Below are 23,800 nucleotides of genomic sequence, written 5' to 3'. Positions count from 1 at the left end.
TGATATACACCACTGATCTTTTTGATTTGAGTGTAGAATGACCATTGTTGGGGTGTCAGAATAAAAGGTATCCACTTTCATATTTGCTATTTGTCATTCATGTTGAAATATGAATATAATTTCTCAAATGGGACAGAAATAAAAATAGAGTGTATTATAGTCTAATGGCTGTATATGGTTAAAAAATTAAATGATTTCCAAGTAATACATTTTAAAAGACAAAACTGTGAAAACTTAGTAAAACAGAAATTCATATAAAGAAAAGGGATTCCTTCAGAAAACAAATTCCAAAAATACTTTTTTCTTATTTTATTAATGCATATTCATTAAAAATCTGTTCATTTATTTAAAATGTATGTCAAATAAACATTTTAGTAATTACCATAAATGTAAAATATCTTGATGAAATAACTTTATTGAGCTTTTGTAACATTACGTTCCCAATTATATACTTGTTCATTTTTCCATTTTTGAAATATATAGAAATATATTTGCTCCATCAGATGACAGTCAGTTAAAATTATACACATTAATGTTGGGTTCTGAGAAGGACGCTTGTGGTTCAAAAAGATAATTTCTGGTATTTTTTTTTATCACCATGGAAATAGGATATAATGACTTGTTTTCCTTTTTATTTTGAGTAATATTCTATAAGGAATGAATTTGTAACATTTCAGACCACAATCAACTTTTCATTTTAGATAAAGTATAATTATTTTGACAAAGACTCACATTTCCACACAAATTCAGCAAATATTATTCAGGGGTGATAATTTTTCTGTTGTCCTCTAACTAGAATAGTACTGTTACAGACTAGATAGACAAACATGAAAATACAACCAATGATTTAGAAGGTCTTCAAGATTCTATTATTAATTTTCACACATAATTAATTAAGTATATTTAGGATGATGAAATCATCTCTCACAAGTTGCTATTCAAGTCATCCACATACAGGCATCACAAAACTGTATGCATATAGCAGAAAAACAAAAACATTAAAGTAAATAAAACTGTTAGATTTTGAATTAGCACTACATTCTTACCTCATGTTCTCATAATGAATTTTATCTCCTGAATAAAACATCTCTTTGCCTCAAATGGAACTTTGAAACTCATCTTTCATGCTTGCATAATCATGTTGGTGAGATTTCATGGGTGTGGCTTCTTATATTTGGAGGAGACACAATCTTACAGTGAACTTCCCTATCTGCTGTTCCTTACAATCTTTCTCTCCAATGTTACCTGAGTCTTAGGTTTAAAACTGAGTTATAGATGTACCCATTGAAATTGAGCTCTACAAATATTTTTTATAATTGGTTCTAGTTTTCTGTAATGCCCTCCCTCTGTTGCCAAGCAAATTTTTTATAAGGGGGTTGTCTAATACAAAAAAGAAAGAAAAGAAATTTTAAAAGTCCACATCTCTCTTTTTTCCATTGCCAATTTCAAAAGAAAATATTTTATCATTTAAAACATTCTCCTGTTTTTTATTACTTTTAATTAAAAACCATTGTATTTTACATACTAATCCCACAATCCCTTCTATCTCCCCATCCCATCCCCATCCACTCCTCAGAGAAGGTGAGGCCTCATGGGGAATCATCAAAATCTGACACGTCATTTTCTGAAGTCCAATTTTTTCTCAGTCTTTTTGAGAGTAGTTACTGTGTTCACTACTTCACAATGGGCAGGTACTTCATTTATATAATAGCAATACTAATTCTGCATTCTTGAAGACAATAAATATATCTCTTCTAACTGATATATTTGAGAAATTCATTAGCTTCAAGTATATTATGTATTAAAATATGGAATTAATATTAACCTAATTATACAACATATAATTCTTGGAGTTAGGCACACAGTATAGAAAGAAGATTGTTCCATGGAAGACAGTGATGGCTGTTAGGTGAGAAGCACAGGTAGAGAAGGCCTTGCATCGTCTACTACCTGGATGCTTCTTCAGAATGGTAGTAACAATGAACACATAGGACAAGAGGATGAAGAGAAGTGTGCTTACAGCATTAAAGGTAGAAAAAATTAAAAGGAGCAATTGGCTGACTTCAGTACCAGAGCAAACAAGGGAGAGTAGTGAGGAAAACTCACAGAAGAAATCATCAATTGGGTTGAAACCAATAAAAGATAATTGGACAAAGGTACTGGTCAATATTAAAGAACACGTGAACCCCCATGTATAACATCCTACCACAAGCACAACAAGAGTTGCTGTGACATAGTTACTGTGTAAAGCAGTGGGTTACAGATGGCCACAAGCTGGTCATAGGACATCACTGTTAATAAAAATGATTCAGTAACTGCAAGGGTACAGAAGAAAAAGTATTGCACTATTCATTCTAAAAATGAAATATTTCTGTCTTTTGCAACAAGAATCACCAGCATCTTGGAAGCAATAACAGAGGAATAACAGGAATCCACAAAGGAGAGGTGGCTGAGGAAGAAGTACATGGGGGTGTGCAACTTGGGGTTAATTCTAATGATGAGGATCATGCCAATATTGCCTACCACAGTGATGCTGTAGATGGTGAGACACACAAAGATGAGAGGGACTTTCAGTTCCAGGTAATCTGCAAAGCCCAAGAGAGTGAACATGGCCCCAGTGTTATTTCCATCTATCAGAGGCATGGCTTCTACATTCCAGAGTATGCTGTTTGTTCTGAAAAGGAACATAATGAACTTGAAGCTTCCTTCGAGGAGCTTGTATAGGGCCTGAACAAGTGTCAGATACTGTAGATACTGAATACCTATTATCACATATGTAATCTCCTGATAGAGTTTTGAAATATTATAACCTTCTTGCAAACATCATAAGAGAATTCAACTACTGCATTAAATTTTAATTTCTCAAGTACAAAATTTAATCTTAATAAATATTCTAAATTAAATTATAGTAATTATGTTTATTTTAAAATAATATATACTTCAATTCTGCCACAACTTCATACATATTACAAGAAAAAAGATTAGTTATGATGGATAAATAATATTTCAAAAATATACCAATCTCTAAACTAATTAAAATGGGCATCATATATCTATTAATAACAGTAAATGATAACAGTCATAATCAGGAAGTTGAAGCTTCCTTTATATCACTATTTTCCTTGTTGGGATTCACTTTGTCTTACGCTGTGTCTTTCCCAGTGAAATCTGACACCAAATAAAACTTAATATCTTTTTCATAGCTGTTCTTCAACATATAGGTTCTAATTGCAAATCACTGAACATAGCCCAAATGGGTCACAAGAATTTTACAGGATTATAAAGTGCTAGGATTATAAAGTGATTATATTCCACTTCCTTATTGCGGAGGTGAAAAAGAGAAAGCAGAGGAGGCTACATGCAAAATCCAGATTCTCACAGTGCTTGCCGTATATGCATTTATCATTCATATCGCTCTTATCCTCTAAACTAGCATGTATTCCCTATTATGATTTTTTCTGTGCTTAAGGAGCAAGAATTGAAAAGTAACCCTTTCTGGCTTGATACTTGATTTAAACTGGAAAAATCTGGAAATTGTGGCAATCTACTTTCCTGGGTATCTCTGTCCTTGAAAACTTAGCCATGTGAGAAAACTAGAAATTTTATAAAAATACTCCAATGACAGTAAAACTGTCACAGAGATATTCTAGATTATATCATTAAAGCACATGAACTTATATGTAAAGTAAACCCATAGATCAAAGTATCTATAAACTCATTAGAAAAACTTTCTTCAGTAGAAGGCAATACAGGGACCACTGACTGGTCATTGTTCAGAGAACAAACAACTATAGACTCCCAGACCTAAATTAGGCATTTATATTATACCCTTCATCTCAAGGCTCACGTATTCTTAAGGAAGAAGGAATGGGGTATGAAAGATTGTAAGTGGCAAAGCAGATAGATAACTTCAAGGAAATAGTGCTTTCCAGATCCAACATGATAGTGCACATATGAACTTACTGCGACAGCAATCACAAGACCTGTACAAGTTTCAGAGAGACAAAATCCTAGCACAGCAGAAGGAAACTAGAAACTTAAGTCCACCGCATAGATAACTAATTGGCATTCAATAGTTTCTAAGAGAGGATAGTCAGGGGTTTCTTTTGTTTCTTTGTTTTGTTTTGTTTCAGTAATGCGGCTTCCTGCTAGGTTTACCACATGTAATTGCCACACTCTCAAGACTAGTGGGCAGCATAAAGTGGACTTTATTGGGGAAAACCAGTCTCAAAGCTGTGTGGAAAGACATGGGGATTGTTTAAGCAGCTAATGGTAAAAGGCACAACTGGGGGAGAATTTAACAAATCAAAATTCTTTGCATGAATTTCTCAAAGAGGTAATATAATTAAAACAGAAATAATCCCAACAAGATGTAACTTCAGCAGAGTCTGATGTAGAATCATTCTCATGATTTCAGAAGCAAGCTACCTTACTCTCACCTTGTTTCATGGTTAAATCAGGGTCAAGTGAATCTTTTATTCATTCCTGAAAAAGTCTGCTCCTAAAGTCACAAGCATTCCATGTTTGGAACAATATATGCAGCATAGTTACAACCTGGGAGGCAAGACTCCCGAGACTACCTATTGCTCCATTCCCTTGAGGTGTTAAAGAAAGGAATTAATAATCTTTTTTTCTGATATTACACTATTTTATATTATATATGTATGTGTTTTTAATTATCATGTAGTCATGGTATACTTTCAGAACATATTTGTGACATTTCAATAAATACAAACAATATAGAATGGTAATATCTGGATAACTGGCCTGTATGTTATCTCAGACTCTTAGCATTTACTTTTGCTCAGAACATTGAAAATCCTCACCAGCTACGATGGCATTTTTGAAGATGGAGTTACTATTCCACCTGGTCGCACTGCCCTTTAGCTGCAAATCAACACACAGAGACTTAAATTAAATATAAACTGTTTGACCAATGACTTATGCTTTTTACTAGCTAGTTCTCTCTTAGTTATTAACCCGTTTCTATTAAACTGTGTATTGCCACAAGGCTGTTGCTTATCCGTAATTGGGCATGTTATTCCTTCGGCAGTATGGTGTCTCTCTAGCTGCTTCTCTCTGCCTCCTCTCCCAGGAATGATGGGGGATGTCCTTCTGCATATATGTTTCACTTATTGTTTGATGAATAAAACACTGATTTTCCAGTAGCCAGGCAGGTGGCATAGGCAGGGCTGTGGGACGAGGTGAATTCTGGGGAGCACATGCAGAGAGGAGCCGCCAACGGATATCATGCAGCCCAACATGCTGGAACAATCTCAGGTAAGATGAGATTAGGTGGAAATACTTATATTAAAAGAAATAGCTTAATAATTAAAAGAGAGGTAGTCAGTAAGAAGCTCCAGTTCCGCTAAATGGTTTACAATTAATATCAGCATCTGTGTGTTTATTTGGGGCTAAATAGCAGTGGGACGAGGCTGGACAGAAACTAGACTACACATTTTCACCTACATCAACCAGTTTTACTGCTCTAGAGAGTGTGTTTGTCCTTCTGTCCAACTGCAATCATTCACTGTCTTCACTCCCTGCTTTCCCCCACCCTTTTCTAAGACTCTATTCACTGATATGCCACCACAGGATCCTCTTTTTAGCCTCCAAATACAGATGGGGATGTTGAGTATTTTTGTTTGGTTGTGAGGATGCCTTCACTTAATAGCATTTTCTACATACTGTAGCATTTTAAAACACCACTAGTTTCAGCTTAATATTAAATTATAATATATATAAAACATTCCTTTATTTTCTTCTCAACAGCATATGAAATCGTAAAGATAGATCCTATTATCTGCTCACAAGAGAAAAAAATGTAAAAAAAGGACAAAACAAAATAAAAGAAAAAATAGGAATCCATGTCATATACAAAGAATATATACAGTGATCAAATGGTATTTATCCTAGAGACAGTTTCTCAATACAAATATTAGTAATTATAGTACAGTAAATTCACACAAGAAGTATGAAAATTAGGAAATATTAGATCCAGGGTAAAAACAAACCCACACACACACACACACACACACACACACACACAGTTTTTCGAATATCTTCCCAAATAGGGTGATCTGTACAGTGTCTATACCACAGATTGGCTCAAATACACATTTTGTTTAATGGTTACTATGTTCAAAAACTTATTGTCACTGTGAGAACCTACCTGAGAAAATACATCAAGTAAAGAAGAATTTACAAATATATCTCACAGATTCATTCTTTGCAGTTGAGAGATCAGCCTGCTTCCTGGAGGTCAGAAAGCATTAGGAGAAGGCTCTGCCCTAACAGGCTTTTTCTATCCCCTCTTTGATTTCACATGAGAACTTTGAGTGTGGCATGACAGATCTTCCTCTATTACTTACTCCTGTCTAGGAGAAACACTCACAAAGTTAGAGACAAATCTAGAATTGTATCAAAACAACCAAGTTCACAATACAAAATAACTGTCACATATGTAAGTCTGATTACTTGGACATGGAAATGAATTGTTTTTAGGAGATCAATTTGCCAAGGTAAGAAGAGGTGGTATTATTTTAGATATTTTATTCATTGTGTCTCCCTTCCTAGAGAACTGAATGAATTTCATACTTAGACAGCCCCACGCATATGAAAATACACTTCTTTTATGATAAAGGACATTTATAATGGGAAATAGAAATAATGAACTCTAAAGGAGCACAGGGCATAGAAAAGGGGTTACTAGGACAAACTAAAGTGAATAACTTGGTGACAAATTTTGGACTTTTCTATCCTTCCTCCACCTAAGCATAAATGATTTGATCCATGAAAGGAGAAAATGTCTCCTTGATGGAGGGAGGGAGGGACAAAGAGAGGGGGCAGAGAGAGGTGTCCTTATTAGTGTGGGGAAAATTGTCCTTTGTCTTCTGAGATGCTTGTCAGCATCACCACTAAGTAAAAGCACCACTCTCTTGTGCCGAAAACCAATTATGTCATCAGAAACTGAAAAATGTCTCAGTGATAAATGCATATCCCACAGGGAGACATTATCCATAGGGTGTTAACAGTCTGGTTTCTCATGTTTTGATTTGAAAACAGGAAATGGTTTTGATAACAAGATTTGTTGACAACAACAACAAAAAATAGAAAAAAGAAGAAAAGGAATCTCTCACTTTTCTGTTTGAAACAAAGACCACTTACTTTTAAGAATAATTAACTGTATGAAAGCTAGAATTCATTAATTTCAATGTGCAAGTACAGCTTCAAACACAGAAGACAATGTGCGGAGGCACCATGTGACAGACTATAGTCTGGTTAGCTCTCCCTCAAGCAGTGCCTCCCTGGTACCTTTGTAGCCAGATGTTCCCAACAGACTCACAAAGTGAGAGGATATAGCACTTATCCTCCTCTCTTTGATAGAGCTCTGTGTCAAAGTTTGCCTGTCAAAGACATTTTCTCCTTAATAAAGCATTTATTTTTAAATTAAATTTGCTTTTATTTTTGATCCTTTTATTTTTACTTTTTAATTTTTTTATTTATGTTACATACCAACCACAATTCCACCTCCCTCCCCTCCTCCACCCCACCTCTTGTCCATCCACTCCTCAGAAAGGGTAAGGCCTCCCCCGGGGAGTCAACAAAACCTGGCATATAAAGGACCAAGCCCCTCCTGCCTGCATGAAGGCTGTGCAAGGAATCTTGCCATAGGGAGTAGGTTCCAAAAAGTCAGCACATTTAACAGGAAACAGGAATAGATCCTGAACCCACTGCTATGAACCCCACAAATAAACAAAGCCACAACAACTGTCGCACACACATGCAGAGGGCCTAGTTAGGTTTCTTGCAGGCTCCACAGATGTTGATGCTAAGTCCATGAAGTTCCAGCTGCTGTCTCTGTGGGTTTCCCTTCATGGGTGTTGATCTGTGTGTGTGTGTGTGTGTGTGTGTGTGTGTGTGTGTGTGTGAAGGTAAGAACAAAAACATGGAAAGGGGCTGTGAGACGCTATCTTTAGAACATGAATAGCTATTGCAATCATGATATTGCAGCAGCTAATGCTGATTGCTTTGAATGGCAAAAAAACTATGCCTTTTAGCAGATCACTGATGAGTAGGTAATCACAGTATCATAACTCACTTGACTACTGGTAGATTGTGGAAAACAGACAGTCAGTCCAAATATGAATCCATCACTCTCTTTTGACATTTAGAATCACATGGCCCTGGTTGAATTCAACGGATCACAAGACAAAATACAGAATTAAGAATTTTGGAAAAGCACTTTGCTGATAATTGGTGATATCATTTCTTGGAAAGGGAAAGTAAATGGTTTAAGATATATTCCTAATACTGGGCTACCATGTTCTAATTGATACTTTCAAACTAATTTCAGGTTAAAATCAGTGTGTTATAAAGTAAACAAATTTTACACATTCTATTCATGCAGGCTAATTTACATATAGTATATAGAACATATACACAAAACACACAGAATGTGACACCACTTTAGTGCAGTAAAGTCTTTATTGAATACCTGGCACATCATTGCATTCTTAACTCTTGATTATATTTATGCTACTTTCTCTTGTTTCTCTTGAATAAATTATATTCTTAAAATGAGGGATCTGCAAAAATGTCACTCTTTCTCTTCACAGTAGCCAAATTTAAACAAGCAAGCAAGCAAGCAAAAAGTAATAATACAACAAAAACATCCCTTAAAATGTTTCATTTGTTGTTCTTCTGTGTATATGTTGTATTCCAGGGGTGGTGTCATGCATGCCATGGTTCTCTGTAGAAGTCACAGGACAGCTCAGTGAAGTCAATTATGTCCTTCCACATTTCCTCTGGATCAGGAGATCAAACTCGGGTAATGAGGCTTACATTGCAAACACTTTACCCACTGAACCATCTCACCAGCATATTGGTTTCTTTTTTAAAATTATAATAACAAGAACCCTTAAAAGTCCCATCATGCATTTCAGATTTCCTTTCTTTCTTTCAAGAGTCCTTGGGTACTTTCTGTCTTCATCTTATCTATTGGCCATCTACTTACCTCAAACACTAACAATATTAGATTTTGTCTTATCATAGTGGGTATATCTACTTTTTCATCACACATATTCTTTGAAAATTTCTGCTATATGAGATGTCATATAGAACAGGGATGTGGACATTTTATTATATAATATAAGGTATTCCCCATAATACATATCTTTTAATCTTTAAAATGAGATTATAAATTAAAATATTATTTCAGTTTTGGCAATGGAATACAAATGACTAGTGAATTCTCTGATTTATTTCTGGAAAGTGAGTATAAAGAACATGGAATTCTGTTTTTGCAAAAGTTCCATTTCTCTTCAGTTGAAGAAATTATTTATTAATTCCAGTATGATATGGCCACTTACATGTGCTAAAACTCTTTTACTAATGCCAGGGTTGAAGTTCTCGAAAAGATGAATGAAATAATTTAATATTCATTATTTTTGTGATTGTATCCTTCACATCTTTATTCCTCAGACTGTAAATTGGGGGATTTACCATGGGGATCACCAGTGTATAAAACAAAGAGGCCACTTTGAATGTGAGCTTTGAGTTCTTTGAGTTTGGCACAGAGTACAAAAACAGGATAGTGCCATAGAAGATGGTGATGGTGGTCAGATGAGAAGCACATGTTGAGAAGGCTTTGTGGCGCCCTCTGGATGATTGCATCTTGATTATGGTAACAAGGATGAACACATATGACAGGAGGATGATGAGGAGAGTACTGAGAGCATTCACAGTGGAAAGTGAGAACAGAAGGATTTGGTTCACACTAGTGTCTGAGCAAGAAATGGCTAGGAGGGAAGAGAACTCACAAAAGAAATGATCAATTTTGTTGAAACCAACAAAAGATAACTGGACAGCAGAACATGTCATTGTCAAGGAGCATGTCAGTCCCCATGCATATGATCCCACCACCATACAGATGCAGAGTTTCTGGGACATGGTGACTGTGTAGAGCAGTGGGTTGCAGATGGCCACAAACCGATCATAGGCCATAACCACTAATAAAATGGATTCAGTTACCACAAAGATAGCAAAGAAAAAGTATTGTTCTATGCATTCTATAAATGAAATGGTTCTGTCTTTTGCAACAAGATTCACTAGAATCTTGGGAGCAATGGTGGAGGAATAACAGAAATCCACAAAGGAGAGGTGGCTGAGAAAGAAATACATGGGGGTGTGCAGTTTAGGGTTAATTCTGATTATGAGGATCAGGCCAATATTGCCTACCACAGTGATGCTGTAGATGGTGAGAAACACCAAGAAGAGAGGGACTTTCATTTCCGGGTAATCTGAGAAGCCCAAGAGGGTGAACATGACCCCACTCCTATTTCCATATGTCAATGACATGGTTTCTCTTCTGCAGAATATGGGGTTTATCCTAAAACAATAAAACAGAAATTAGGAAGATGAGAGTTTTTTTTGTTTCTTTGTTTTTTGCCTATATAGCCTTACTATGTTATAGTTCTTAGAATAAAAAGCAAATCACACTTTGAACATGTCTATTTTGATCTTTCTGAGGAATGAAAGGTCACACATTTTAGTAATCACAAATCATTTTTAAAGCTTCTCAAGAGCAGTATAATTATTGAGTTAAATTATTTATATTGGAATGTAAGTTTAATTGCTTATTGTTGCAATAACATGTAATTATATTATCTTCATTTCTAGTTACTTTTATACCTCAAATATTAGCCTCTCATGTTCATTGTATATATTAATAAATTATTAGCTTATATAATACGTTATTTTTCTAACCCCACTTCAATAACAACAATCTCAAATGCTTAAACCTATTTTATACCTTAAATATACATTTAAGTTTTACATATATAATATATATAAATTGCTGTGTACATTTTTTGCTATTCCGTATTGGGTCTGAAAATGATTGTGTATCTCACAATGGGAAGCTATTTTCTAAAATCATCCTTACTAATTTTTACAGGAAAAATATATTTATTATTCTTTTCTATATTGCCTTAAAAACAGAAACATAGAACAGAATAAAAGGATATTATACTTTATGGATCAGGGGGGAGAAAAGCAGTCTTAGAGTACTTTACTAATGAACCCAAGGATGTTTATTCCAGTAAGTGTAGGGAAAATAGGTGAACATAATAATGTGAGCTTGTAGTCACTGTACTGGGGAGATGGACTACATACATTTGCTAGCCATTGTAGTCTTTTTAATCTTTCAAACCGGGTAGATGGTATCTGAGGAACATTTCTGAATTTACTCTGTGGCCTCTACACAAATCTACATATGTTCACATGAGAGGAAGAGAGACAGAGATAGAGTTAGACAGAGACATAAAGTTACAGACACAGAAACAAGAAGAGAGAGGTTGAAACACACACACACACACACACACACACACACACACACACACACACACGGCACATACACCAAAACCACAAAATATATATTTCTATGAAAGAAGTATCCCAGTGATGTGAAAATGCAGACAAACCTATACACATATAACTAGTGTCAAGATACTTAGATTCAAAGATATTCATTAATTTTTCAAGTACTATATACCCATTTATTATTCTTCTCAAGCTATTAACTGAATTGTTTTAAGATAATCATACTTTCCTTATGGAACAAAATAAAGATTTAAGCTATCAGCCATAATAAGAACAGTGTAAATAAAATGAATATATACTGAAATACAGTATCAAGATAAAATATTGAGTTAAGACATGAGGGATTTTCTCACACAGAGAAATATATTAAAATATGTGAATATTTCATCTTGGTTTATGATGCCATACATCAAAATGACTTATGTTAATATTGAGGCATTTTCCTGATGCGAATTAATATCTACCTTTCTTTTGCACCCTTAAAGCAAACCTTTTGCAGATCAAGGTGGAATCTCTGTGAGTAGGAGTGGCATACACATTCTTGTATTTATCGCTCCAGTCTTGGAAGCACAAACCCTGGAGATTAAATGTTGCTGATCTTTTAAGACTATAACTTAAGCAATTAAAAATAATTAATTTTATCTGATGTAATAGTTTTAAGATGACAGATACTCTTACTGAGTCTTAAATCACATGTTTCATGAGCTATTGTATGGTACACAGTATTCTAATGCAACATATAATGAAAGGCAAAGCAACTGGTAGGTATAAAAATGCACACATTATCTTTTAAATATTGAGAACATGCAGGAAGCTCTGCAGGAGTTACTTAATATACTTATTAGCTGATGCTGCCCATAGTTATCCTACTGTGCTAGTTATCACTAACAGTTAAATCTCCTATCCAGTTCCAAATAAAGCCCGTGTTTATAGATCATCTTTTCTCCAATATCCTTCCCTTAACCTGCACAAGTTTGAATTACATACTGCTGTTTTCTGCAGCACCCAGATTATTTCACCATAAGTTCTTCCATTCTAAACACAAATAAATGATAGTCAATTTTATACAAATTCCTGTATTTAAAATCTACTTATCCATCATGAACTCCATGTTTTGCCAAATCATGGACTTATATAATACATAACTGAATTCAGATACTTTTCAAATACTAATTCCAATCTTTTTGTGTTTATGTTATATACACACCTTATGGAGCAGGTGGAGACAGAACAGTTGTAGAGTACATTTCTTAGTGATCCCAGGAACAAGAGGTTTATTTAAATAACTGAAGGTAAAACAGCTGTAAATGAAAACATAAGTTTGTAGGCATTGTAGTAGGGAGATAGACCCATGTAGACCTGTGTGCCTTGCTTGCTAGCCATCGTGGCCTTTTTGATCTCTCAAATCAAGGTAGATTATGTCTTAGTAACATTTCTGAAGTTATTCTTTGAACTTCACACACGTGCATATGCATACATGAGGAGAATGAGAGAAAAAGACAGAGAGAGAATAAGACAGAGGCATATTTTTTAAAGTTGTATAATTTAAATGAATTCCTCCTTTCTAAAGAATTATCCATATCTTCAATTACATCTATATTATCTTTCTTTCATATAAATGGCATGTGAATACTTATGGTAGAGTATTGGCCACTAGCACAAATTCACTGGCAAGGCGAGATGCTACTACAAATACTTTTTTTTCTGAGTCTAAGAATACTACAAACTGAACTATGTTTACAGATGTTCACAGATGCCATCTTCCTATAGGGGCAATGTTCTTTATTCTCATGGGTACATTTGACATTGTTCGAGAAATACAATATGGCAACCATGAATGAAATATAAATACCAAAATAATAATCAAATCATAGAATAGATCTTTTATGACACAATAATATAAAAAGAAATAAATAAAATAATTTTCAACAATTTTATAAATATTTAGAGATATACAAAATGTCATGAATGATGTTTGTTCAACTAAAAAATTAATTAAAGAATCCCAGAAAATTGATGGACATGAAATTAAAGCATACAAACACATTAAAAGCATAAATAAAGAGGAAGATTATCAAATACATTTCTACAGCAAATATTTATAGAACAGGATGTTTGAGGAAGAGGCGAGCCATGAAGGAGAAGAGCAATGAAAGTCACTATGAGATTGGGATAAACCTGGTGCTGGGATAATTCCTAAGAATCCACTGGGAAGACCCCATCTAAGACTCCTAGCAATAGTGGAGAGAATGCCCAAACTCACCTATCCATGTAATCAGATGGGTGAATACCCCAACTATCATCATAGAGCCTTCATCCAATAATCAATGAAGCCAGACGCAGACATTTACAAGCAAGAACCAGGCCAACCTCCAGGAATCCAGTCGAAAAGTGGAGGAGGGAATATATGAGCAAGAGAGGTGAAGATCATGATGGCGAAATCTTCAGAGACAGTTGAATCAGCTTGTGGAAACCCATAAACTCTAGACTGAGAGCTACGAAAACTACAGGGAACCAAACTAGGTCCTCTGTATGTGGGAGACAGTTGTGAAGCTTGGACTATCTGCAGTGCCCCTTACAGTAGGGCCATGATACAAACCTGGTACATGAACTAGCTTGTTTGAGCCCATTTCCTATGGTGGGATGCTATGTTCAGCCATAATGCATAGGAGATGAGCTTGCCCCTAATCCAACATATTGTGTCAGATTTGTTGACTCTTCATGGGAGCCCTTAATTGTGAAAAGGAGTGGGACAGGGATATGCTGGGGGAGGAGATGAGGGTAGATGGAGGAGAGATAGGAAAAAGAACTGTGGTTGGAATGTAAAATGAAATTTAAAAGACTAAAATGAAAACAAAAGCAATGCTCCTCATCCTTGCCAGCATAAGCTGTAACTTCCGTTATTGATCTTAACCATTCTGATAGTTGTAAGGTAGAATCTCAAAGGAGTTTTTACTTGAATTCCCCTGATGGCTAAGGATGTTGAACATTTTTTAAGTGTTTCTTATCCACTTGAGTTTCCTCTATTGATATTTTTGCATTGGGTTTTCACCCCATTTTTAAATTGGTTATTTGGTTTTGTGTTACACATTTTCATGAGTTCATTATATATTTTAGAGTTACATGTGCACTTGATAAAATCTTTTCCCATTAAGTAGGTTGCCACTATGTTCTATTTATGGTGTCCTTTGCCTTATAGAAGCTTTTCAGTTTCATTACGTCCCATTTATTAGCAATTGATCTTAGTGCCTATATTAACAGTGTTCTGTTAAGAATGTTGTCTCCTGTGCCAATGAGCTCAAGACTTTAACCCACTTTCTCTTCTATCAGGTTCTGTGTATACGGTTTTATGTTGAGATCTTCGGTCTAATTGGAGTTTAATTTTGTACAGGATGGTAAGTATGGATCTATTTGGATTCTTCTATATGCAATCATGAAGCTAGATCAGCACTATTTGTTGAATATGCTAATTTGGTTTCCAGGGTATATTTCTGGCTTCTTTAACAAAAATTGAGTGTCTAAAGGTGTATGGATTTATGTCTGGGACTTCATTTTGATTCCACTGAGCAGCATGTCTATTATTATGCTAATACCATGCTGTTTTTATTAGCATAGATTTGTAGTGCAACTTGATCAGGAATGGTGAGACCGGTTTCTCTCTTTCTCTGTCTCTGTCTCTGTCTCTGTCTCTGTGTGTGTGTGTGTTTGTGTGCATATTGCCATGTGAAACTGATAATTCTCCTTTGAAGCTCTATAATTAATTGTGTTGGAATTTTGATGGGTATTGAATTAAAAGTGGAAACAGCTTTGGGCAGGTGAAAATATACAAACATGGGTTAACTGAAAAACTTACTCATGAACAGTCAAGGAATCAAAAATAAATCAAGAAAAATGGAAGGTGGGCTTGAAACATCTGAAAAGTAAGGATAGTAAGCACTGACTTTGGGATACTGCAATAGTACTATGATGGGCATTTGTCACAAAAAGGTCAATACCAGATGCAGAATGATCTCACATGGATAGTTAGTTAACTGCAGATTCAGGAATTAGAACTGAAACACAAAACACACTTGGAGATGGAGAAATAGCTTTGTGATTAAGACTACTTGCCACCATTCACATGGTACCTATCAAGCATCTGTTACCCATTGATTGGAATATGGGTCATGTTTGGGTCATGTTGACATGTGATACACAGATATATATGCAAGCAAAACAACTATAAATATAAACATAAATAATGAAGAAAAAATATATAATCCAATATTGGTAGAATAAGAAAAATTGTAAAATCAGAGTATATGTTGTGATTTAAAATTTTGAAACAAAAGGAAGTTTGAAACTTTAACAATGTTTTTCCCAAAAGTTAAATATAATTCAGACAACACACATGACAACTAAATTTACATTAAATGAGGTGATCAATTTCCACTGCCTACTTCAAGATCTCAAGAGAATTGGACTAAATTATCCTAAAGGCTTGTGCCCCCAAGGTTGTAACTATGAATATAATACAAGTCTCTCAGACAAAAGACATACTACAATTTTACAATCAGGTGGAAAATTCAAACAAAAGATTCTTTTCTTCCATCCTTTCTTTCTTTGCAATAAAAATGACAATTTTTTTAAGGGAAGAACCCAACTCTTGCTTCTCCCCTGGTTTTGGCTTATGTGAATAAAAAGTAGAGTGCACATTTCTGCAGGGGTTTTGCGAGACTCATATCTAAGCTCATCTGTACAGGTAAAGAAGGACAAATGGTATGGAAGGATAGAAGATAATGGTAAATCTGAGAAATGTTAGTTGCCTAGCTTTGAAAATGGGTAGAATCACAGAGAAGATAATATAATATATATATATATATATATATAATACTTTTAATAGACAATGAGAGAGTAAAAGCAGTTTTTAAGGCTGTTGAGTGAGAAGTGCAGTAAAATGCTTTTGGATTGAAAAATGAACACAAACATTGGGGCTAGATAAACTACAATCAGGATAGATAGTGGGATGAAAAGAAGACAGGAGGAAGAGCTACAAAAATAAAATATTATGGAAAATTTCATAAGGAAAGTCATCTGTTTGGGTTAAACAAACTAACTGAAGTGAAACAGTTTATACTAGAGAAAAAATTTAAAGTACGGGTTCCCTTTTAAATTGTGAGCCCTGGGAGCAAAGAAACAAGAAACTTACATGGGGAAAGATCATAAGGAAGATTAATAGCATTTATGTGCATTCTAATAACAGGACCGAGACCTTAGACTGACTGTACTCTGTGCAATGCAGGCTTACAAGAATCGCAATACTTCGGAAAATGAAACATTAGAAATATGTGCAAGTGACATGTAGAGTCCCTCGCTTACTGATAGATAGTTTTGAGATGTTGCTTTATTTTTTACAGGAAATCCCTGCATAATGTAACGGCAGTTACATCGTTTGAAAGTTAGTTACTTAGTTAGCCAGTCAATCAGTTAGTTATTTAGTTAATTAGAAAGCTAGATAGTTGTCAGGTGTTTAGTTTCATTCTCAGGTAATTGAGGGACAAAATGAATATATGAAGTGTCTTGAATGAAGAATAGAGATACAGAAAATGAAAAAGGCTAACAAAGAGGTATACTGGCCTAGAAATTGGAAATTTCTGTTAGTCTTCATGAGAGTTAGTATTCTGCTTTTTGGAAATGGTGTTAATACTCTCTATTTTCCATCATAAATGCACTGTTTTCCAGAGTTTTAGATCAAGAGTACTTCCTAATATGTCATCATCTGGGCCTATAACATGGATCAATCTGACGTAGGAAAGTCTATACTTGGGTAGGTGTGTGAGGCTAAGAGGTATACACAGGAAGATTTAGGTGGATTTATACATATATTCTAGTGAGAATTTCAATCTTAAAAAATACTATAAAGTAGTAATACAACATTTTCTTCTCTGTTTTTATTGTTCTGTCTATGTGCATTGATTAAAAAATAGAAATGTCTGATTTGGAGACATATTAATAGAGAAATAATTATCATGCCTCTAGTTTTAAAATATATTGAGTCACAGGTTAAAGAATAAAGATAAGATTTAAACAAAGAATCGCAAAAAGAATTGTTAGGACTATGTAAAGGTAAACCAAAAATGAAGTCCAGAAATTTCTCATTTGTAATAGTGAGTATCAGATTAAGATGTCCTTACACTAACATAACTCCTATCATTAAGGAGCTTATAGTATTTAAAGAAGAAACATTAACTAATTTGAAATAAGTATACTACAACCTTACTGTATTATCATAAATATAAAAAGTCAAGAATTTGCATTTTAACTCAATACATCCTTAAGAAGGAATTTCAAACATGGTATTTTCTTTAGTGTGTCCTGATCCTTCTTTAAAATACCTTGTAGTCCTTTTATGACATTAGGTTCCCAGAAGATGAAAGTATAATTTTCTAAACTATCCAGCTATCATAGGTAAATAAATGCTTTGTAAGTAATCTCTTTCTATTAATTTTTCTCATTTTCAGGACTAGCCTTAATACTCTTTCAAATCAATGATGTTACTGTCAAAAGGAAATAATAGTGGGGTCATGTTCACCCTCTTGGGCTTCTCAGATTACCCGGAACTGACAGTCCCTCTCTTCTTGGTGTTTCTCACCATCTACAGCATCACTGTGGTAGGCAATATTGGCATGATCCTCATTATTAGAATTAACCCCAAACTGCACACTCCCATGTACTTCTTCCTCAGCCACCTCTCCTTTGTGGATTTCTGTTATTCCTCCACCATTGCTCCCAAGATGCTGGCAAACATTGTTGCAAAAGACAGAACCATTTCATTTATAGAATGTATAGTACAATACTTTTTATTTTGTGTCTTTGTGGTAACTGAAGCCTTTTTATTAGTTGTTATGGCATATGACCGGTTTGTAGCTATCTGCAACCCTCTGCTCTACACAATAGTTATGTCCCAGAAACTCTGTGTCACACTGGTGTTGGGATCATATGCATGGGGCTTCACATGTTCCTTAACACTAACGTGTTCTATTGTACAATTATCTTTTTATGGTGTCAATAGAATTGATCACTTCTTCTGTGAATTCTCCTCACTGTTAGCCCTTGCTTCCTCTGATACTCACATGGGTCAATTGTTGCTCTTCATTTTTGCCACATTTAATGCTGTCAGCACACTCCTCATCATACTTTTATCTTACCTGCTCATTGTTGTTACTGTCCTCAAGATGCATTCAGCCAATGGGCGCCGTAAGGCTTTCTCCACCTGTGCATCCCACCTGACAGCCATAGCCATTTTCCATGGTACCATTTTATTCCTTTTTTGTGTGCCCAACTCTAAGAATACCAGGCTCACAGTCAAAGTGGGCTCTGTGTTTTATACAGTGGTGATCCCCATGCTGAACCCCCTGATATACAGTCTTAGAAATAAGGATGTCCAAGGCACAGTCAGCAAAATAGTAAGCATGATACCACACATAAAGAATGATAGAAACTATTAAAATTTTCAGTCACTTGGAGTCAAATAATTTCTCATTGGACATCCATTATTTTGTGGTCTTTTATGAATATACAGTCATCATATATAATGTTAAACATACTTTTAAAGTTAGCTGAGTTAATATCATTCATGGTTAAATTAATGGGTTTAACTTGGAAAAATAAAACTTAGTTGTTTTAGCTTCTGAAAAAAATCAGTGACATATGTTAACACTTCATTCCAAAATGGGTCATGCTTAATTGTTCAAAATATAATTACTCAGATTATATGACGATTTGTTTGCTATGTAAAAATACATGTATAATCCAATAAATGTTATTCTATCTTCTACTCTTGTCATATATTTAAGACACAGGAACACCTTAAAAACAGAACGTTTTCATTCTCACATAAAAATGGAAATCTTTGGGAATATGAGAATAGTAGTTGCCTTTAAAAATATAGACACCTAATAGTGTGGCAAGGATGAATGTGACTATTACATGATAAAGAAGATGATGACTTCCATAGAGATTTTTATAGAAGAGGATATTGTAATTGACTAAGGAATGATAGGATAGGATGATGCTTTCATAAAATATGTATGCTTACAAAATCATCTCAGTGAGGAGAATATTTGCATTTTGTATATAACTTTTATTGAGGAATTGATTTTACTCAAGAGAAAATAGAGCTATAAAATCAGGAATATTGTTATCATATCAATAATAAAAACATTTTTGAGAGCTAATATACTGTTATTGAGGTAAAATTATATGTGTGCATATACTCAGAAATAAGTGTCATTTAAATAACTTATTCTAAGTATATTTTAATGGATATCTAGTGAGATTCAAACAAAATGTAAAAGTAATCAAATGGATTAAAGATAACAGGGTTCATGTGGTAATGCTCACCTTTTATGTTATACATATATTGTTAGAAATTGCAAGAAACAGGAATCAGAAGATTTTTCTCAAATATTAGACAAGCAGCCACAATTAGTTGCTTGGGAGAAGGGATTTTCCAAGTGACCAAACTTTCTGCAATTCATGCAAGTATCAAATGTCTATATTACCATCTTCCATGGTACCATTTTATTCTTTTTTGTGTGTGCCTAATTCTAAGGAACCCACATTCAGCACCAAAGTGAATTCTGTATTTTACACACTGCTGATTCCCATGCAGAAACCTCCTTGTCTACAAAGACTCCACTGATACTACCTCTTGTACAAGACAGCTATACAGTGACATGAGTAGCTTTGAGTTCATTCCACAGCCCTGGTCCTCTAAGTAACCTCAGTAAATTCATTGAGATGAGTGATGTTATTACTTTTCTGTGCCCTTTGTGCCTTTTCTTCGAGGAATACATGTTTAATCACTGTTTTAAGAAAATGAAATGAAACAATATAGGGTTACTTTTATCATACTTGTATTAAAAATGGCTATATTCTATTTTAAAAATCTATAAAGTTGTTTTCCTGCTTTATACTCACTAATAACTCACTGAACCACAAAATAGATGAGGTTCACAGTCTCATTTTCATACTGATATATGAAAATTTTATGTTCGTATTTGCTTTGGGGTTATCTGGGCAAACAGAACATGTTTGAAGTCAGCCTGCTCTATGTTATGAGTCCACAGTAAGCATGGGATACATATCAGCATAGTATCTTAAACCTCTCATAAACCAGATAAATTGTCCAGAAGCTCAAAATAGTAGGAGGAGGAAAGGAAAAATAATCCAATCACAACAGAACCTAATTTTAAAAAGAGAAAATAGAAAACCCCTCTCAATAGTATTCATAAATGCTATAGATTCAACAAACGTTTTTAAATTTTAAATGTAGACACTTCCCTCATACAATGCATCCTGACAGTACGTTTCCCTCTCTTCACTTCTCCCAATATCCCCCAACCATGTCTAGAAAGATACCCAAATAGACACTTGAACATGCATGTTTACTGCTGCAGTGCTCTCAACGAAGGCAACATTCAGTGTAGATGACAACAAACTTATGACCACATACATGACATGTGGCAATAAAGAGAATGATTTTTTCCACTTTCATAAAGAATCAAATTATGTTCTTTGTAGAAAGACAGATACAACTGAGGATCATGTTAGTAAAATACATCAGAGCCATCAATAAATAATTGAGTTTTTCCCTCTCATATGCATGTCCTTGATTTCTGTATTTATACTTGTACATATATATTAGCTTGCATTCCATGACACTGAAAAAATAAGGCTATGCAACAAGATGAAGGAATCTTAAGTAGGTAGGGCTAGAATCAGATGAAGAGAATGGAATACACACTACACAGGAGTGAAAGGTGGGACATTGCTGAAAAGAAGGGAATCCTTGTTGTGTAGACCATAGTACATGGTTTAAGACTCATGGGCAATTTATAAAATTTACAAACATAAGGGATTAGTAATACAGAAATCACAAAGAGGGGGGAAGACCAGGTCCAAAATATACACGAACATAGAGAAAATCCACAACAAAATATAATAAAGAGCTGGTTTATATGATGTTTATGAACAATGATTGTAAAGAAATACCAATTATTTTTAAAACAATGAAACAAGTCCTATAGTATTTCTCATATGTTTAGGTCTAAATTAAGTGGAGACGCAAAAAACCTCTTTAGTGAGGCATCTACTAGGATGATATACATCATAGGTACCAGGACTACACTCCGTAGGGGCTCTTTCCATTTTCCTGTTGTAGGGTTCTGTCTTCAAGAGGCATAAATACTTTCATATTACTCCTAATGTCAACTAAAAAACAAGTCGAAGTACATTACATATGATTTCAACATGTTACTACACAAATATGCATAAAATATGATTATTGTCTATAAAATGAACATACAGCATGAAAGAGAAAGAAGAGAGCTACAGATTAAAATTGTCTTCATGTAATGTCAAAAGTCAAGCTCCATGAGGAAATCTAAAGTAATTTGGCTTTGAGCATTTACTCATGATTTCCTTAGTCAAGTGGTTTAAACAGATATAAATGGACAAAGAAAATCTGAAGTGCTAAATGAATAAAAAAAGACATATCATGATACAGAGCATAAAGGAAAATTAAGAAATTTTCATAGTAATTTTAGGCGATTATATATAGACAGTTGAAAACTGGAAACTTTTGATTCTAATTACACTCATACAATTTTTGGACACTTTCATGCATCTATAGGTGTGCAGACTGCTTTGAATGCAGCTTTGGAAGCAACCTTGTACATTTAGGAAAAGATCAGATGTGGGACGAGACAAGTGCCCATGTCCTGACCTCCCAGAATCTCTTCAGCAGCCATGCTTTTCCTTTACCATCTGTTTTCACAAACTAAAAAGACAAATACTGAGATCATGTTGTTAGCTGAGGATAGGATTCATCTGCTCAAGTTCAGTCACCTCATCTATAAGGTGACATAGAAATTCTGTCCTCATTCAGGTTGGTAACTTTGATTGTGGTAATAACTATTCTAAGTGTACTATTTGATGGTGGGGGGCTCAGTAATATTCATTTACTTGTCTCTATGTTCTTTGGGGAAACTCAGTGGTGACTTCCTGCCCTTTATTGTGTGTGTAGGGGGCTGTTGCAATGAGACAAGCATCTCTTATGCCACTTATTCGCCTATTACACAGAGGGAATGCTCAGTAGTAGCATACAGTGTTCATCAAGAAATTTGAAGTAAATTATATTATATTATGATATACTGAATCATTCCAATTAATCTCCCCATTTTATATCTCATTATACTAATAATTGAATCTCAAGAGGAAGTAATTACCTGCTGTCACAACGATGTTCCACAGAGATTGGTACTTGTTTTCAGAAACTTAGGATAACAGGCTTTAAGGATCCACACTCAGATTACCATTAGGTGGAACATAGTGACATAATAGTTTCTAAGAGTTCAAAATGTGAATTATTCTCCACCAGATAATAATATTATAATATTATATGAGAAAGGTTTCTTTTTTCATTTTATTCTTTACTTTTTTCTTTTTGTTGTTTTGTCTGAGACAGAGATTCTCTCTGTAACAGTCATGGCTGTCCTGAACACACATTATGGATCAGGCTGTTCTGAAGTTTGCAGAGTTCTGTCTGTCTGTGCCTGCAAAGTGGTGGGATGAAAGGAAAACTCCAGAACTTGAAACCTTTGCTATTTTGTGTTTTGTACTTTGCTATTATAGTGTGCATTAGTAGATACCATGCTGTGTGAATGCAAGTGAGAGAATATACACCTTCTTTGGTAAGGGATAATTCCTTGGTAAGGGAAATGCTATCAATTTATTCTGCAGAAAGGCATAATACAGCTACTGGTCTAAGAGGGAGATAATGTGAACAAATTGAAGTGGATGTTTTCTTCGTCGTCATTTATTTTGTTCTCACTCATGCTAACTTCACCCATTCCACTTGCAGAGGCTGTATAGAGACAGTGTTTACAGTCAGCCCAGCACCAGAAGTAGCAGTAAATAACCCTAGTAGTGTTCATGTAAGAACACAGACATATGAACCATGTATGGAGTAGAAGAGGGAGAGTTCATTTCAGTGTTGAGATAAGATGTGTGATATGCCTCACTTATGCAGTTTTCACAGTTATAGGCTCAGGGACAGTTCAGTCTAGATCATACTTTATATGTATAATGTATTTAATGTGAAATTTAAAGAATAATGAAGAAATCAGCAGCCCTTTCTGTTAGGTGTAACCAGACACCCTTTTAGTTGTGACTTCAGAGAGTGACCTTGGGTTCTGATGCATACCCTCTTGCATCACATTCCTTATTAGCTAGCAAGCAATGCTTCAGAGGCAACCAGCAAGGCACTTTATCATGAGTAGACTTGGCAATGGTAAAGAATTTTCAAAATTATCTTTTTTTAACTCAGAGAAAGAAAAAATACTTACTTTTTTGTGTATTTGACACATGAACACCT

General features: G+C 34.7%; 2 protein-coding genes and 1 pseudogene across 2 annotated transcripts; 1 reads left to right on the top strand and 2 right to left on the bottom strand.

Annotated features, from left to right (window-relative positions):
* Positions 1 to 1,825: 1,825 nt before the first annotated feature.
* On the bottom strand, positions 1,826 to 2,643 carry LOC101838012 (annotated as a pseudogene).
* A 6,747-nt stretch (positions 2,644 to 9,390) lies between these two features.
* Positions 9,391 to 10,359, bottom strand: LOC101843445 (olfactory receptor 5D18-like). Its single transcript, XM_005065010.2, has one exon. It carries the CDS (start codon positions 10,357 to 10,359, stop codon positions 9,391 to 9,393), a length of 969 nt encoding a protein of 322 aa, XP_005065067.1.
* A 7,553-nt stretch (positions 10,360 to 17,912) lies between these two features.
* Positions 17,913 to 18,869, top strand: LOC101843725 (olfactory receptor 5D18-like). Its single transcript, XM_005065011.3, has one exon. It carries the CDS (start codon positions 17,913 to 17,915, stop codon positions 18,867 to 18,869), a length of 957 nt encoding a protein of 318 aa, XP_005065068.3.
* Positions 18,870 to 23,800: the final 4,931 nt, after the last annotated feature.

The sequence above is a fragment of the Mesocricetus auratus genome, unplaced genomic scaffold, assembly GCF_017639785.1.
Source record: "Mesocricetus auratus isolate SY011 unplaced genomic scaffold, BCM_Maur_2.0 Super-Scaffold_100004, whole genome shotgun sequence".
Lineage (NCBI taxonomy): Eukaryota > Metazoa > Chordata > Mammalia > Rodentia > Cricetidae > Mesocricetus > Mesocricetus auratus.
This window is presented reverse-complemented; position numbering and strand designations above follow the sequence as displayed.

What these genes read in the sequence shown, in the direction of transcription:
- LOC101843445 (XM_005065010.2), bottom strand. Translation starts at nt 10,359, where the DNA reads ATGTCATTGACATATGGAAATAGGAGTGGGGTCATGTTCACCCTCTTG.
- LOC101843725 (XM_005065011.3), top strand. Translation starts at nt 17,913, where the DNA reads ATGTTACTGTCAAAAGGAAATAATAGTGGGGTCATGTTCACCCTCTTG.